The sequence below is a fragment of the Macaca mulatta genome, chromosome 7 (assembly GCF_049350105.2).
Source record: "Macaca mulatta isolate MMU2019108-1 chromosome 7, T2T-MMU8v2.0, whole genome shotgun sequence".
Lineage (NCBI taxonomy): Eukaryota > Metazoa > Chordata > Mammalia > Primates > Cercopithecidae > Macaca > Macaca mulatta.
In genome coordinates this window covers 137,493,102-137,512,106 of record NC_133412.1, presented here as the reverse complement: position 1 = coordinate 137,512,106, position 19,005 = coordinate 137,493,102, and the positions used below count along the sequence as shown (strand labels likewise).

At 43.7% G+C, this 19,005-nt stretch overlaps 1 protein-coding gene across 1 annotated transcript in view; it reads right to left on the bottom strand.

The window, feature by feature from the left end:
* Positions 1–19,005, bottom strand: part of MTHFD1 (methylenetetrahydrofolate dehydrogenase, cyclohydrolase and formyltetrahydrofolate synthetase 1) — a 74,029-nt gene that overhangs the window by 41,467 nt on the left and 13,557 nt on the right. Inside the window, 6 exon segments of the mRNA XM_077941126.1 lie at positions 1,314–1,450; positions 3,595–3,695; positions 3,841–3,977; positions 6,135–6,188; positions 7,854–7,913; positions 18,479–18,563. Of these exon segments, the coding sequence (XP_077797252.1) occupies positions 1,314–1,450; positions 3,595–3,695; positions 3,841–3,977; positions 6,135–6,188; positions 7,854–7,913; positions 18,479–18,563 (574 nt within the window).

Here is a 19,005-nt window from a genome sequence, read left to right as displayed (position 1 = left end):
ATATTAGCAGACTACTGCCCACAACTGCCTCTGGAGCACCTCCACTCTGAGGCCACCACTTTTACATACATGGGATCTGGCTGCCAGAGGTCAGTCTGAGTGCCTATACTGCTAATCCTTGTCCACCACGAGGCAGACTAAGGTAGAAAGTACTTGGTGAGAGGCCAGGCATGTTGGGTCATGCCTGTAATCCCAGCACTTTAGGAAGGTGAACCAGGAGGATCGCTTGAGCCCAGGAGTTTGAGTCCAGCCTGGGCAATGCAGTGAGACCCTTGTCGCTACAAAAAGCTTAAAAATTAGCCAGGCATGGTGGTACATGCCTGTAGTCCCAGCTACTCAGAAGGTTGATGCAGGAGGATCACTCGAGCCCAGGAGTTCAAAGCTGCAGTGGGCTCTGATGGACTGCCACTGCACTCTAGCCTAGGCAACAGAGCAAGACTCTGTCTCTAAAGAAAAAAGACAAAGGCCGGGCGTGGTGGCTCATACCTGTAATCCCAGTACTTTGGGAGGCGGAGGCAGGCGGATCACCTGAGGTCAGGAGTTCAAGACCAGCCTGACTAACATGGAGAAACCCTGTCTCTATTAAAAATACAAAATTAGCCAGGTGCGGTGGCACATGCCTGTAATCCCAGCTACTCAGGAGGCTGAGGCAGGAGAATCACTTGAACCCAGGAGGCAGAGGTTGTGGTGAGCTGAGATTGCGCCATTGCACTCCAGCCTGGGCAACAGGAGTGAAACTCCGTCTCAAAAAAAAAAAGAAAGAAAGAAAAAAGAAAAGAGAAATTACACAGAACAAACTCTGTATAAACTTGGGCACGCTTTTAATTTTATGTTTTTTTTTAAATAATTAATTAATTTTTTTTTTTTTTTGAGACAGGGTCTTGCTCTGTAGCCCAGGCTGGAGTGCAGTGGTGTGATCATGGCTTACTGCAGCCTCAACCTCCTGGGCTCAAGCAATCCTCTTGCCTCAAACTCCCGAGTAGCTGGGACTACAGGCATGCGCCCACCACATCTGGCTAATTTTTTATTTTTTTGCAGAGAAAGTGTCTCACTATGTTGCCCAGGCTGGTCTCAAAAACTCTTGAGCTCATACAATCCTCCTGCCTCAGCCTCCCAAAGTGTTGGGACTACAGGTGTGAGCCACCCCACTCAGCCTTTAATTTGAATTTGCTTTTTCATCTTGTAAAAATGAGATGATGGGGTTAAATGAGGTCATGAGTATAAAGGACATGGCAGCATCTGGCACTTAGTGTGTGAAAAGAACACCCACCCTCCCCACCGTAACACCTTCACCTCTCCCCTGGACTCCCTACCTCCTCATTCAGATTGGCAGTCTTGGAGTGGCAGGTGGTCACTGTGGCATTGTTCCACAGAAGCAAGTCATGCATCGGGGCCCCGACAATTTTACTGCGCCCGACCACCACAGCATGCCTTCCGGCAATCGGCACCCCTGAAAGAAAAGCCAGCCTGCATCAGAGCTGGAGGATAGAAGCTGCCCTCATTCACATGCCACGTGGAGAATTCAGAATAAGTGCACAAAAACAGGTTCTTAACATCAAACAGAAACCTTCCCAAAAACATTCCTTCTTTGGCAATAATATTCTTAACTCTAGGGTTTCAGCTATAAATTGGGACTTGTACATGTGTCCTTCTTGCCGTGGGTTTTTGGGAGCAGCTTAAGCCAAGATCATTCATTGAGTCATAAGGGAGTGGGAAGAAAACCTACACTCAAAGAAAAAAGAAACCCTGACATACAGCTAATCAGCCATACAGAAGATATCAGATTAAATTACATGGGAAAAACAGTTAAAACAAATAGGGTGTATGTAACAGGTTGGAGAGATGTGTAGGAAATTAGATTAGTATCAGTAATTCTTTCCAAATTTGGTAAGTTTGTTTATACAGTTCCTCACCCAAATTTCTCTTTTGGCTTAGGGCCTGAGCCATAGGGTTACTTGCAGGGAAGTGATAAAGGGGAAATTTAACTGTGGCAGCAAGCTTTCTTTTTGCATCACAGCATCCATGTTTCTGGCAATATACCAATGTCCTTTTTAGGGCTGACTCATACTCTACTAAAGACAGCCTGAGTGAGTATCCAGTAGTGGACAGGTGACCATATTTCTTCCCTCAGCTGATAAGATCCAATCCCATGACTGTTAGGCTTGAGGATGGAACCAGGCTGTAGGTGTCTGTGGCCACAAAGTGGAGCCCGAGAATGAGCTGTCCACAAAGAAGAAAGCAGAGAGACGTTGATGACTTCATCAGAGTCCTCAGGGCAGTCAAGGCTGAGGGCAGTGGACCCTTGGTCAAGGCAGGTAGGGTTTAAGTTGTGCTTCTTGTATAAAATCGTTTTTTTCAGGAAAAGATAAACTCTTATAATAATAATGTTAACATCATGAACCTCTAGAAGTAAGGACCACGAAGTTTTAAAAGGTAACTTTCTATACTTTTTAAGGATTCAGCAGAAGAGTTAAAGCTGCATCAGGGCAAATGATAGCATCACTGTCAATAAGAGGCAGTGGCCTTCAGGTGCTGTCCTCGTGGGATTTTTTTTCTTTTTTAAGCAAGGCACTACAATGTTTGCTAAATATGCTGAAGAATATACATTTAACTGTAGAAATGAACTGTCAAAGTTTATGGCTTGATTGATCTTTTCTTGCCAACCACAGAAAATTTTCATTTATGCTGGCCAAAACTTTCCACTTGAAACTTCTGACCTACTTCTTTTTACCAGGACCCATTTCCTTGTAAAAAATAACCTCTGCTAAAAGTACTCATAATGAAATTAAAATAGCAAGGTGCTAACTAGTAATGGGACAATATGGCCAACTGTACAGGAGACCCATTTCCAGCCATCTGTCGAGTCCTGGAACTACTGTGGAGATTCAGTGCCCATTTTGGGGGTGGGGGGAGGTGGGACTTTTCACTTCGTATTCTTTTAAACTATCCAAATTTTTATTACTGTATAGGTTATTTTTCACAAAAAATAAATTGCTTTCAACTCAGATAACTCTGAATTCAAATCTTGGTTCCATTGTCTCCTAGACAAGTTACTTGCTCTCTCGGAGCTGGTTTTTGTTTGTTTGTTTTAGAGACAGAGTCTCACTCTGTTGCCCAGGCTGGAGTGCAGTGGGGTGATCTCAGCTCACTGCAACCTCCTCCTCCTGGGTTCAAGCAATCCTCCCACCTCTGCCTCCCAAATAGCTGGAAATACAGGTGCACACCACCCTGCCTGGATAATTCTTTTGTATTTTTAGTAGAGACAAGGTTTCACCATGTTGACCAGGTTGGTCTCGAACTCCTGACCTCAGGTGATCTGCCTGCTTCGGCCTCCCAAAGTGCTGGGATTACAGGCGTGAGCCGCCGTGCCTGGCCTGAGCCTATTCTCTTAGCAGTTGAACAGTAACAGTACCTACTTCATAGAGTTTCTGAGAAAATGGAGAGAAAATTTAGGTAACATCCTTACTAGACAGGCCCTTCTGCCAATCAAGTCCATTTATTTATGGCCCACTATGTACCTCCTCTATGCCACCACATGTCAAGACCAGGCTTCAGGAAATGATGCTTTCTTGTTGTTTGGTTTGTTGTTTTTACCTGTCTCTTTGATGAGTTCCAAGCATCCCTTAGGCGTACAAGGAATGAAGCAGTCATTGAGGTCACCTCTAGCAAGTTTCCCAGCACTGATGCTGGTCAATCTAAAAAAAAGTGATGGAAATAAGAAGGAAATAAAGGCAATTAGGTATCTTTACTCTTTAGAAACATTTATGCTGTATTCCCCAAATAGAAACATATTATAAATGAAAGCATGCAATGAGACATAGGAAGCCAAGCCACATTTACCCATCCACATCCTTCTCGGGTGCAATAGCATTGATCACTTCTTCAGTGTTAATGGAATTCTCTGAATCAAAAGGTAGCTGCACTAAGAACCCGTGTATAGTAGAGTCTTCATTCAAAGATGTAATGTACTTGATCACCTAAAAGTAATACCACATATAATTTGTATATCACATAGAAATCAAAAGGTAGGAAGAAACACTTTTCAAGGCAAAAATTAGGTTGCCCTATTTCCCCCCAACAGTTTAATTATAGTTCTTTCAGAATGTACCTTCCCCTTGACTCCTGAGCAGAACACCTGTATTTAACATAGAAATGCATCCCCTAGGTGTCTGGTAAGAAGTCCATCAAATAAAAGAGCTAAATGGCTGGGCGAGGTGGCTCATGCCTGTAATCCCAGCACTTTGGGAGGCCAAGTCAGGAGGATTACTTGAACCCAGGTGTTCAAGACCAGCCTGGGCAACACAGTGAAATGTGATCTCTACAAAAATTTTTAAAAATTAGGGCCAGGGGCTGGGTGCAGTGGCTCACGCCTGTAATCCCAGCACTTTAGGAGGCTGAGGTGGGTGGATCACCTGAGCTCGGGAGTTCAAGACTAGCTTAGCCAACGTAGTGAAACCCTGTCTCTACTAAAAATACAAAATTAGCCAGGTGTGGTGGCACATGCCTGTAATCCCAGCTACTCGGGAGGCTGAGGCAGGAGAATCACTTGAACCCAGGAGGTGGAGGTTGCAGTGAGCCAAGATCGCACCATTGCACTCTAGCCTGGGCGACAAGAGTAAAACCCTGTCTTAAAAAAAAAAAAAAAAATTAGCTGGGCATGGTGGCTCATGCCTATAGTCCCAGCTGCTCAAGAGGCTGAGGTGGGAGGATCACTTGAGCTTAGGAGGTTGAGGCTACAATGAGCTATGACCACACCACTGTGCTCCAGCTGGGGCAAGAGTGCAACCCTGTCTCTAAAAATACAATACAATACAATAAAAAGAGCTAAGAACTCTAATAACTTATTACAGCAATAATACCCATGTTACAATCATCCAAATCAAGATGTAGAGCAGCAATGTCCAATCATCTTTTTTGTGATGGCAGAAATTTTCTGTAATTTGCACCTTACAATACAATAGCAGCTACTGAATCCTTGCAAAGTGGCTAGTACAACCAAGGAAGTGAATTTTTAATTTTATGTCATTTTAATTAAATTCAAATAGCCTCCTGGGGCTAGTGGCTCCCATACTGGACAGCACATATATGGAACATTGCTATAACCTTAAGAAGTTGCTGGCCGGGCGCGGTGGCTCAAGCCTGTAATCCCAGCACTTTGGGAGGCCGAGGCGGGTGGATCACGAGGTCAGGAGATCGAGACTATCCTGGCTAACATGGTGAAACCCCGTCTCTACTAAAAATACAAAAAACTAGCCGGGCATGGTGGCGGGCGCCTGTAGTCTCAGCTACTTGGGAGGCTGAGGCAGGAGAATGGCGTGAACCCGGGAGGCGGAGCTTGCAGTGAGCCGAGATCACGCCACTGCACTCCAGCCTGGGAGACACAGCGAGACTCCGTCTCAAAAAAAAAAACAAAAAAAAAACAAAAAAAAAGAAGTTGCTTTATCCTCCTACTCCTTTAGCGTTAATCTCCCACCTACAGGCAACCACAGTTCTGACTTTAATCACCACTAATTTGTTCTGCCTATTCCTAAACCTCATATAAAAGGAATACATATTTGGTTTTTAGAATGCAGATAATTACAGGCCAAGGATCAGTTTTAATAAACACAACAGATGATTTGGAAGCAAACAGTACTGCAGTCACACTTTGAGTACCAAATATTCCTCCCCTAGGACTGCACCATCTCCTTTATGGGAGTCTGTGAAGAAAGAACACCTGGAGGTGCTGGGCATGGTGGTGGCTCACGCCTGTAATCCCAGCACTTTGGGAGGCCGAGGCGGGTGAATCACCTAAGGTCAGGAGTTCGAGACCAGTCTGGCCAACGAGGTGAAACCCCGTCTGTATTAAAAATATAAAAATTAGCCAGGCCATGTGGTGCGCGCCTGTAATCCCAGCTACTTGGGAGGCTGAGGCAGGAGAATCGCTTGAACTGGGGAGGCGGAGGTTGCAGGGAGTCGAGATCGCGCCATTGCTCTCCAGCCTGGGCAACAAGAGTGAAACTAGCTCAAAAAAAAAAAAAAAAAGTACCTGGAGGTCTTGGGTAAATGTGTCAGTCCCCAAAGTCCCCCTAAACCAAAACCAGAGAGGAAACCACTTCAGCTTCCCTCTTCACAATCAACTCATAAAAACTCACCTCAGATTCTGTGGTTGTTCTTGGTAACTTAATGTGAGTGGCTTTGATCCCAATCTGCAAAACGGACATTAAAAGCAGGTAAATGGCAAGACAACTTGAGATATTGAACCATTTCTTTTACAGACATGACTAACAAACAAGGAGGTGTTGGTCATCATTTCACCCTTATATGTTCTGAAGAATGAGTCCCTCACTTCAACCCATTCATCATTCGCTGGTTAATTGCCACTACGGCACTTCAGCAATGTCACGCTTGCTATTCCTTGAGAAAGGAAATTAAATCTTGGGACCCCAAATTCATTAAGTCAAAGGGAAAAGCCAAGCTGGGAACTGGGTCATGCAAATCTGCCTCCCCCTTTTTGGTTCCTAAATAAGATGTTACAAGATGAAAAGCTACATGCCTCCCCCATATTTTGCCCACAAGGAAATTCCTAGTGAGCTGCAAGATCTTTATGATGTTTCTGTTAAAATTTCACCATGGCAATGTAAACCGATAGCTTGTCTTTACAGGTGCAGCCACCCCCAGCCCACCAGACACAAATGTATATCTGATTGTTCCCCTGCCCCATTTTGTCTATGTTATCTTATGTAAAATGCAGATTGCCTGCATTTTTCCTCAGCCCCACTTGTCTATATCATCTTTTTTTTGGGGGGGATGGAGTTTCACTCTCGTTGCCCAAGCTGGAGTGCAATGGCATGATCTCAGCTCACCGCAACCTCCGCCTCCCAGATTCAAGCAATTCTCCTGCCTCAGTCTCCCAAGTAGCTGGGATTACGGGCATGCGCTACCACACCTGGCTAATTTTTTGCATTTTTAGTATAGATGGGGTTTCTCCATGTTTCTCAGGCTGGTATCGAACTCCTGAGCTCAGGTGATCCACCTGCCTCAGCCTCTCAAAGTATTGGGATTACAGGCATAAGCCATGGTGTCCAACTGTCTATGTCATCTTATGTAAAAAATGCAGATTCGCTGGGCACGGTGGCTCAAGCCTGTAATCCCAGCACTTTGGGAGGCCGAGATGGGCGGATCACGAGGTTAGGAGATCGAGACCATCCTGGCTAACATGGTGAAACCCCGTCTCTACTAAAAAATACAAAAAACTAGCCGGGCGAGGTGGCGGGCGCCTGTAGTCCCAACTACTCGGGAGGCTGAGGCAGGAGAATGGCGTAAACCCGGGAGGCGGAGCTTGCAGTGAGCTGAGATCCGGCCACTGCACTCCAGCCTGGGCAACAGAGCAAGACTCCGTCTCAAAAAAAAAAAAAAAAAAAAAATGCAGATTCACTTAGCCAAAGTCATGAATGACTATTTTTCCCTACCCACCTCTTACATGAAAATTGTGTACTTCTCAATAACCTGCCCTTTCCTCTTTAAATTTGGAGAACTCGAAATCATCTTCAGAGAAAGGCATAGACCTGTCTCCCAGGTGTGTCTTTAATTTTGGCAAATAAATCTCCTAAAATGATTGAGACTTGTCTCGTCACTTTTCTCAACTGACATCCTGCTCTTTGGGAAGAAAATCATTAAAGAGAAAACAAAAACTCAAGGGCAAACCAGAGGTCACAGGTCTAACTCACCCATTTCTGACTTGCAAAATAGATAAACTAATGTCTCCTGTGGGTGATAAAAGTTTACACAGGGAGGAACAAAAAGGGCAAGGGGTAACTGATAGGACCCAGGTGGAGGTGGGGGAGGGTGATGGCACGGCTGTTCTGGCTTACCTCTTCAGCAGCCTTCAGCTTCACTTTTATATAAAGATTGGAATCATCTCTGTTGCCAATCTAGAATAATAAATGCATGCAAATCAGATGATTAGGGAAAGGCAAAGTGCACAGAAAAGCTTCTACAATTTTAGTTTTAATAAAAGAAATGTTTAATCATGCAACTCTTGTTGCAGAGAACTTACAGGAGTATAGGGAGGCTGTGGGGGCAGGAGGGATTATGTGAACACAGATGGTGTTACAGCCCCTCCCCTAAACAAGGCCCACGTGGTTCTCACTGCAAAACCTCAAACAGAAAGTAGAGGATATCTGCATCTGCACAGGAAACTAAGCAAGGATGCTGCAGGCCTACCAGAAACATGTGGGATTTCTGCCATACCAAAAAAAACAGAGTATGGAGGGCTGAGAAACTGTCATCAGGCAAGAAAAATGCCTGAGAGGCAGGAGCACCCAGAGGGCACAGTCCACACCCTCTCCCCCACCCCCAGGGGAAATGGAAAGCTCCCTGGCCCCTCCACACAGAAAATAGAAAGGAGGGTGGTGGAAGGACCTCACTCTAGTTTACACTGAATAAACAGCCAGGCAAGACAAAGGGCAATCTCCCGGCCCAAACAGAGAGAAGGCCGGGTGCAGCGACTCAGGTCTGTAATCTCTGCACTTTGGGAGGCCAAGGGAGGAGGATCATTTCAGTCCAGGAGTTTGAGACCAGTCTGGGCAACATAGCGAGACCCCCATCTTTACAAAAAATTAGCCAGGCGTGGTGGTGCACGACTGTAGTCCCAGCACTCGGGTGGCCAAGGTGGGAGGATTACTTGAGCTCAGGAGTTTTGCCATGATTGCACCAGTGCACAGTGAGTCATGATATTGTGCCTGGGTAGCCTGGGCAACAGAGAGACCTTGTCTCTTAAAAAAAAAAAAAAAAGAGGGAGAAACTTGTAGTGCAGACGCCAAATCCTTTGAACCACCATGCTGTGTCTCACTATGTTCCCTCTGTTTCTTTAACCATGAACATATTTATAGTTTATCATTATAACCATTTATTTGTAAAATTTTATTTTACTAATATTTTTTCATGCTCCAGTGGTTGGTATTTCTCCTTTTCAAGGTTGATATATGCTACCATAAGTTGTGTTTCTCCCAAAATTACAGAGGGTATCACAGAGGGAAAGGTGGTAGGTCCCTTCATATCAAAGATAACTGAAGCATAGCTCCTTTTAACAGGACCATGGCAAAGAAAGAAGCCAGCTTTTGTGACAGAGGATTTTCTGACCTTGTCATATTGATGCTATTACTGGATGCTCCCCTCAGATCTCAGGACATGGCCGGAATCTTAGCTTCAGTTGTCCCTTATACAGACAGTTCTCAGTTTTGTTGTGCTAATTTGAATCGCAAGAGCCAGAAGAGTCCTTTGAGGGGAATTCTACTTTTTTTTTAATGGATTATTTGTATCTAAGTACATTAGATGCTTCCTGTAGGGACTTCCCTAGACTTTTAGTGCCTCTCATGTTTCCTCTTTGGTCACTTTCTATGTATGTTCTTTGCCCCACCACCCAACCCTTACTGGTGCAGTTACCAGATTTGATACATTCTGGAATTTTTAGATCAAAGTAGGAAAGGAGGTGGTTCTAAATAAAAAAGTATTTTTTTTTTTACAATTTCATTCATATTTATACCTACAACTAGTTATTTAGTCTTAACTCTGAGATTAAATTGTTTTACCACTTGCTGCCAGTCCTTTTTAAGCCACAGATTCTCTGTTCTAGAGTTTATCTTCATTCATGTTTCAGGTAAGTGAAATGTAACTGTAAGTCACTTTTCCAGGAAAGGTAGGTGGACATTTTTCTAAGTCCGTATAACTGAAAATATTTTTCTGCTGTCCCTTGCACTTGACTGGCCTTGGTGGATATGGAGTGACAGTATTTTCCTTCAGAGATGTTGTCTTTGGCATCTAATGTCACACAGGAGAAGTCTGAAGTCTCTCGCTGTTGTTGTTCCTTTATATGTAACTGTTTTTCTGCCTGAATATTTCTGAAGGAGTTTGTCTAAAACACTAAAACTACAACCAGTTCCAGAAAAAAAACTTAATAGTTACAGTTATGAGCATATGTCAAAGTTTTATTGGAAAAGACATCTAAAAAGCCAATTCAAAGAGTCACTTTTAGTATAGGTTTTATTTATTTATTATTTTTTTTTTTTAATTTTTTTTTGAGACGGAGTCTCGCTCTGTCGCCCAGGCTGGACTGTAGTGACCGGATCTCAGCTCACTGCAAGCTCCGCCTCCCAGGTTCACGCCATTCTCCTGCCTCGGCCTCCCGAGTAGCTGGGACTACAGGCGCCCACCACCTCACCCGGCTAGTTTTTTGTATTTTTTAGTAGAGACAGGGTTTCACCGTGTAGGCCAGGATGGTCTCGATCTCCTGACCTCGTGATCCACCCGTCTCGGCCTCCCAAAGTGCTGGGATTACAGGCTTGAGCCACCGCACCCGGCCTATTGATTGATTGATTGATTATTTTTGAGACATGGTCTCACTCTGCCACCCATCCTAGAGTACAGTAGCATGATCATGGCTCACTGCAGCCTGCAACTCCTAGGCTCAAGCAATCCTCCGCCACCACACCCAGCCAATTGTTGTATTTTTTGTAGAAATGGGGTTTCACTATTGCCCAGGCTGGTCTCAAACACCTGGGCTTAAGCAATCTTCCTCCCTCAGCCTGCCAAAGTGCTAGGTAGGCATGAGCCACCCCACTTGGCCAGTATAGGCATTTTATAGGGGAGAGTGGCTATAGAACCATTGATAGACTAGAAGCAAAACGAACGTTTAAAGAACATGTATTCTGTCCGGGCGCAGTGGCTCACGCCTGTAATCCCAGCACTTTGGGAGGCCAAGGCCGGTAGGTAGATCACCTGAGGTCAGGAGTTCGAGACTAGCCTGGTCAAGATAGTGAAACCCCATCTCTATTAAAAATACAAATATTAGCCAGGTGTGATGGCATGCACCTGTAATCCCAGCAACTTGGGAAGCTGAGGCAGGAGAATCCCTTGAACCCAGGAGGGAGAGGTTGCAGTGAGCCAAGATCCTGCCATTGCACTCCAGTCTGGGTGACAAGAGTAAAACTCTATCTCAAAAAAAAAAAAAATGCTGATTTCTTCCTTGAAGATGGCTGAGTATTACATCATCCAAAAGATCCTATTCCAGAACAGGTCAGGGACACTTTTTTTATACCAGGAGTCTATAAACTGTTTCTGTAGAGGGGCAGGCGGTATATATTTTAGGCTTTATGGGACACATACCCTGTAATAGGAGCTGCTGCTAATGCTTTTTTAACTCTTTATAAACTGGGCAGCATTTGGATATGGGCCACAGTTTACTAATCCATGTTCTACACCATAAGATATCTTGGGTATTGGTCTACTGGTTCATTTTTCTTTCTGTTTCAGAAACCTTATGAAGATACAGTCTAGTTGAGTTTATTAACTGTATTGTTTCTGTCCATGTATTTTGTGAAGACTGAATGAGTTACTGTACATAAAGCACTCTGAATAGTTCCCGAATACTGTTAAAAATCAGTTTTTTGGCCAGGTGCGGTGGCTCATGCCGATACTCCCAGCACTTTGGAAGGCCAGGGTGAGTGGATCGCTTGAGCCCAGGAGTTAGAGACCAGCCTGGGCAACATATCGAAACTCCATCTCTACAAAAAATACAAAAATCAGCTGGGCATGGTGGTGTGCCTGTAGTTCCAGCTAACTTGGGAGGCTAAGGTGGGAGGATCCCCTGGGGGACAGGGGAGGGCAGAGGTTGCAGTGAGCAGCGATCACAACACTGCACTCCAGCCTGCATGACAGAATAAGATTCTAACTCAAAAAAAAAAGAGAGAGAGAAATACTAATGACGCTATATGGGGCTAAGGCTGTATTTCTATCACCTTAGCATAAATTTTTTTTTTTTTTTTTAATGGGAAAAAGTCTTGCTCTGTCACCCAGGCTGGAATGCAGTGACACGATTACAGCTCATTGCAGCCTCAACCTCCGGGGCTTGAGCAATCCTCCCACCCCAGCCTCCCCAGGAGTGGGGACTACAGGCAAGTACCACCACAACCAGCTAATGTTTGTATTTTTTTGGAGACAAAGTCTCTCTATGTTGCCCAGGCTGGTCTCAAATTCCTGGGCTCAAGCAAGCTGCTCACCTTGGCCTCCTAAAGTGCTGGGATTACAGGCGTGAGCCACCATGCTTAGTCCATTAGTATCTCTTATAATGAAAAGTCAAGTCTTAATTTCCTATAAATATTCAGTTATTTGGGAAGTTACTCATCCATTTTATTTAAAAAAAATGAAAACTCAACTTTTAAATATATACTTGGGCCAGATCATGAATGTTCTTGAATGCATTGCTAAGGAATTAGAAAAACAAAGAGGAAGAACAAATGGGTTTCAGAGACAGACCTAGGTTCATTTCCCAGACTCAGTCCCTTCCTGACTGGCTTTGGGCAAGCTACCCAAGATCTTTGAGCATGAGTTACTATGGCTATAAGGGGCCATCTGCTACCTCGTAGGGTAGTATAAAACATAGATAAAACATAGAACAATTAGAAATATAAACAAATCATTTGAACTATTGTAAACACTCTATATAAGTAGTACAGGTTTAAGATCCCTAACTCAAAAATCCAAAATCGGTCAGGTGCAGTGGCTCAGCACTTTGGGAGGCCGAGGCAGGCAGATCATGTGAGCTCAGTTTGAGACTAGCCTGGGCAATATGGAGAAACTCTGTTGCAAATACTAAAATTAACTGGATGCCTGTAGTCCTAGCTACTCGGGAGGCTGAGACAGGAGGATAGCTTGAGCCTGGGAGATCCAGGCTGCAATGAACTGTGATCACACCCCTGCACTCCAGCCTGGACAATCGAGTGAGACCCTGTCTCAAAAAACAAAAACAAAAAACAAAAACACAAATCCAAAATGCTCCAAAATCAGAAACTTTGAGCACTGACAATGCCAAAAGTAGAAAATTCCACACCTGGCCTCATGTGATGGCTTACAGTCAAAACACAGTTAAAAGTGCGTTTCATGCACAATATTATTAAAAATATATAAAATTGGCCGGGCGCAGTGGCTCACGTCTGTAATCCCAGCACTTTGAGAGGTCGGGGCAGAAAGAGAAAGCCAGGTCGTAGAGGGCACACTGTGCCAGGCTCAGTGTTGTGTGCTTTCCCAGAGGAATTTAAATTCTAGGCTGGGTGCGGAGGCTCATGCCTGTAATCCCAGCACTTTAGGAGGCCGGGGCAGGCAGATCACTTGAGGTCAGGAGTTTGACACCAGCCTGGCCAACATGGTGAAACCCCATCTCAACTAAAAATACAAAAATTAGCCAGGTGTGGTGGCACACACCTGTAATCCCAGCTACTCGGGAGGCTGAGGCAGGAGAATCACTTGAACCCGGGAAGTGGAGGTTGTAGTGCGCCGAGATCGTGCCATTGCACTCCAGCCTGGGCGACAAGAGCAAAACTCCGTCTCAAAATATATATATATATGTGTGTATATATACACACACACTTCTATAAAATTACCTTCAGTCTACAAGTATAAGGTATATAACGAAACATAAATAAATTTTGCTTTAGAATTGGATCTCATCCCTATGTATATACAGATTCCAAAATCTAAAACACTCTCGTCCCAAGTATTTCAGATAAGGGATACTCAACTTGTACTATCATTCTGGTAAAGGATGGAGAGTGAATGTGGCTGGATAGATTGTGATCAGACTTGCATTTTAACAAGGGTTGAAATTGCCATCAGGAGGACAGACAGGAGGTATCTAGATAGAACCCCCAAATCATTAAGCAGGTAACTATAGTGTTCCCAGGGTTGGGAGCAGTAGGAATCAAGGGGAGGCAACAGATTCCAAGAGTTGATGAGAGGCAGAATCAACAGGACAATAGCCCCTAACTGGATGCAGGGAGTGAGGAAGAGAGCTCAGTAAGGAGACGGCCTCAGGCTTCTGGCTCAGGGAAGACGGTGGTGCCAGCACCAGAGTGAAAAAGACTAGAGGTCTGAGGCAGGGAGATGTGATTACAACGTATTACATAAATCTTGTATCACAGAAAGCTGTTGACTCTCGTGCTAAAGTACAAAATTAAAAGATTCTACCACTTTTTTTTATCAGCAAGGACATGAGACTAGCTGTAGAACAGTGTTTATGTAATAAAAACATTTGTCATCAATAAATGTAAAAAAACAAGGTTGGAAGTTAATTTTTAAAATGGGGGGGAACTCAATATTTCTTTTAAAAGGGTATACTTCTTGCCTATGACATTTACTCTTTCTACAACAAACAATTTGCAAAAATAAGCCAAGATATAACCAGTCACCAAATGTACCAGTATACACCCACAACATATACTTTTGATTCTTAGTAATTTGCAAAAAAGGGAAAATCCACCACAGCAGAGAACATGCCAGGCAAAGAGTGACAGGCCTTCTGTGCTTTTCTTCTCAGCTAAGCCCTTTTAGACAAACAGCAGAGGAGAGAGGGATATTTAAGTAGTATTCACTTTGACTTTTTTTTTTTTTTTGAGACAGAGTCTAAGGCTGGAGTACAGTGGCGCGATCTCGGCTCACTCCAACCTCCGTCCCCCGGGTTCAAGCGATTCTCCTGCCTCAGCCTCCTGAGTAGCTGTGATCACAGGTGTGCACCACCACACCTGGCTAATTTTTATATTTTGAGTAGAGATGGGATTTCACCATGTTGGCTAGGCTGGTCTCAAACTCCTGACCTCAAGTGATCCACCAGCCTTAGCCTCCCAAAGTGCTGAGATTACAGGCGTGAGCCACCGCACAATGCCTACTTTGACATTCTTAATAAACAAGGGATAGAAACTTAGCAAGGGATTAAATGATGTATTCGAGACATACATATAGATTGTAAGGGAGACTATGTCCAAGTTGGGTGAAACTCTGACGGGAGTTTCAAATGAAAGCCTTGAGTTTCCTGTCATCCAAATCAAGACTGTAAACATTCCTTCATACATTTGTCCATAAAAATATTTATTGAATACCTCCCTACTGGGTGAATCTGGAGCTCAGGGAAGAAACTCGGGATAGAGACCTAAATTTGGAAGTATTCGCTCATGAAGCTATGGGACTGGGTGAGGTCACTTAGGGAAAGAATAAGACAGGGAAGAGACCTCAAGGGTGAGTCCCAAGGCATTCAAATGGTTTAGGTATTAGGGTGATGAGCAACAACAAGCAAAGGAGACTCCAAGGAGGGAAGGAAACCAGTGGTGTCCCAGATCAAGAGCCTGGAGCTCAGAAGAGATCTAGATTTAGAAGTCACTGGCCTGATAGATGAAACTGCCTAAAATAATGGTTCTGAAAGTATGGCCCACACACTCTTTAGGGACCCCAAGACCTTTTGAAAGATTTATTTGGGCCAGGCTAGTTTCATTATAATACCACTACAATGCTGTTTGCCTTTTTAATTGTGTTAACATCTGTACTGATGGTGCAAAAGCAATGGTGTGTAAGACTATTAGTGAACCCGCACAAATCAAGACAATGGCTTTGGACTAGTTGTCAAGGTATCCTTCGCTACCACACACACTCAGTAAAACTAGATGCCCGTTTCACTAGGACGGCCCTTGATAAAGAAATATACATTATTAATTTTCTTAACGTGGCCAAGCACAGTGGCTCATGCTGTAATCCCAGGACTTTGGGAGACTAAAGGTGGGAAGATCACTTTGAGCCCAGGAGTTCGAGATCAGCCGGAGCAACAAGGCGAAAAACCATCTCTACAAAAAAATACAAAAAATTAAGGCCGGGCACAGTGGCTCATGCCTATAATCTCAGCACTTTGGGAAGCTGAGACAGGAGGATCACTTTGAGTCCCAGTGTTCGAGACCAGCCTGGGCAAAAAGGCAAAAAAAATCTCTACAAAAAAATACAAAAAATTAAGGCCGGGCGCAGTGGCTCACACCTGTAATCTCAGCACTTTGGGAGGCTGAGGCAGGTGGATCACCGGAGGTCAGGGGTTCAAGACCAGCCTGGCCAATGTGGTGAAACCCTATCTCTACTAAAATTACAAAAATTAGCCGGGCATGGCACCTGAAATCCCAGCTACTCGGGAGGTTGAGGCATGAGAATCACCTGAACCCAGGAGGCAAAGGTTTCAGTGAGCTGAGATCACGCCACTACATTCCAACCTGGGGGATAGAGCAAGACTCTGTCTCAAAAAAAAAAAAAAAAAAATTAGCAGGGCATGATGGCAGGCACCTGTAATCCCAGCTACTCAGGAGGCTAAGGCAATAGAACTGCATGAACCTGGGAGGTGGAGGCTGCAGTGCACCACTGCACTCCAGCCTAGGCGATAAAACAAGACTCGGTCTCAAAAAAAAAATTAGGCATGGTGGTGTATGCCTGTAATCGCAGCTACTCTGGAGACTGAGTGGGAGGATCACTTACTTACTTGAGCCTGGGAGATGGAGGTTGCAGTGAACCAAGATTGTGCCACTGTACCACTGTACTGAGTAAATTATATATATATATATATACACACACACACATACCTCAACTCTTGAGTGCATGTGTTTTTAATAGTCTATGTAAGGAATTGGGAAGCACTTATAATGCACTTCTGCTATATACAGAAGTACAGTGGTTGTGGTTGTTACTAAAGTATTTGTGCATTTTTTGTTTGTTTGTTTGAGACAGGGTCTCACTCTGTCACCCAAGCTGGAGTACAGTGGCATGAATACAACTCCCTGCAGCCTTGACTTCCTGGGCTCAAGTGATCCTCCTGCCTCCCTCTCATGTAGTTGGGACAACAGGTCTGTACTACCACTCCTGACTCATTTTTTAATTTTTTTGTAGAGATGGGGTCTCACTTTGTTGTCCAGGCTGCACTTGTGCTTTTTTGCCTTGTTAGCTGAAACAGATGCATTTTTATATGGAACACCATCTTTACTTGAAATAACAACTGACAAGCAATGATTATTCAGGCTTGAGTATCTGACAAATATTTTCTCAAAAATGAATAAAGTGAGCCTGGTATTTCCAGAGAAACAATTAATTGTATTTGTTGCCAATGATAAAACGTGAGTTTTTGGGTGAAAGTTAAAATTTTTTATCCACCCCTGTGAGCTTGACAGCTTCTCAATACTTGAAAACTTCTCTGATGAGCTTGGTGATGTTAATGATTCCAATTCTTTCATATTGCATAATGAAATGTTAACATTTGGAAGATCTGCATAATTCAGGGAACTTATTATTTTCCAAATGAGGAACAAAGGATGTTACAAAACCATGCATGGGGTAAATATTCATTCCAAATGTAACATTTTGATGTAGCAAAGTATCAAAGTTCACTGATGACGTTTCAGATTCTACATTGCAACTAATCTTTTAAAACTTTACTTACTGAGTCCTGGTACAACATCAAAGAAAAATACCCACAATTACCTGGAAAGACTATTTTAAAAGTTCTTCCCTTTTACAGCTACACATCTGTATGAAGCCAAATTTTCTCCATATATTTCAATCAAACCAGCACACAGCAAGAGACTGAATGCAGAGGCAGATAAGACTCCAGCTCTCTTCTATTAAGCCATACAGGAAAGAGGTGTGCACAAATATAAAATAATGCCTCTTTTCACTAAATTTTGTTTTTAAAAAAGTTATTATTCCATAAAATGTTATTTATGTTAACATATAATAAATGAGCTTACTATTGGCATTTTTAAATGAATAAACATTTTTAAAACTTCCTAATTTCTCTCTCTCTTTTTTTTTTTTTTTAGACGGAATCTCTGTCACCCAGACTGGAGTGCAGTGGCACAATCTTGGCTCACTGCAACCTCCACCTCCCAGGTTCAAGCAATTCTCCTGCCTCAGCCTCCTGAGTAGCTGGGATTACAGGCGCCCACCATCACACCCAGCTAATTTTTGTATTTTTAATAAAGGTAGGGTTTCACCATGTTGGCCAGGCTGGTCTCAAACTCCTGACCTCAGGTGATCTGCCCACCTTGGCCTCCCAAAGTGCTGGATTACAGTCATGAGCCACCGTGCCTGGCCAAAACTTCCTAATTTCTAATACAGTAAACATTAATGGATAAATCTGTATAAACAATAGCTCCTTGAGGTCTTACATCTTTAAGAGTGTAAAGGGGGCCAAGTACAGTGGCTCACGCCTATAATGCCAATGCTTTGGCAGGCAGAGGCAGGAGGACTGCTTGAAGCCAAGAGTTCAACGCTACAGTGAGTTATGATTGCACTGCTACATTTCAGCCTGGCAACAGAGTAAGAACTTTTCTCTCAAAAGTAAATAAATAAATACATTAAATTAAAGGAAAAAAAAAAGATTGTAAAGGGGCCCTAAGTTAAGACCAAAAGTTAAGAGACACTGGCCTAGAGAAAGGGTATCCACAGAGAAGAGCAGAGGGCCGGGATATGCCAACATTTAGAAACTGAGCCAAAGAGGGGGAACCTGTCAAGAGAGACTGAAAAGGCATGAGATTACACAGCAGCCAAAAAAAAAAAAAAAAAGGAAAGGAAAGTAGAGGGAGAGGTGTGAAATGATATTAAGAAATCAAGCAAAGACAACATTAATGGAAATAAACTATCATAATACCTGTAATATTGCCAGGCCTGGTATGAAACCAGGTACTTCCTCCTTCAACTGAGTGACTTGATTTTTCAGTCTCGCCCTTATTTGCCTAGAGAAAAAGGAAAGGGTGGAGTTAATATTGAATGTTCCAAGCACAGATAAGTGATGCAGATTATTAGATGTATTTCTCTTTTATTTGTTTGTTTATTAACACAGGGTCTCGCTCTGTCACCCCGGCTGGGAGTACAGTGGCACAATCAAGGCTCACTGCAGCCTCGACCTCCTGGGCTCAAGTGATCCTTTCGCCCCAGCCTCCTGAGTAGCTGGGACTTTACAGGTGTGTGCCACCATACCTGGCTAATTTTCGTACTTTTGATAGAGATGGGGTTTCACCATTGCCCAAGCTGGTCTTGATTTCCTGGGCTCAAGCGATCTACGACCTTGGCCTCCCAAAGTGCTGGGATTACAGGCGTGAGCCACTGCACTGGGCCTGTATTTCTCTCTCTCTCTCTCTCTTTTTTTTTTTTTTTAGATGAAGTTTTGCTCTCACG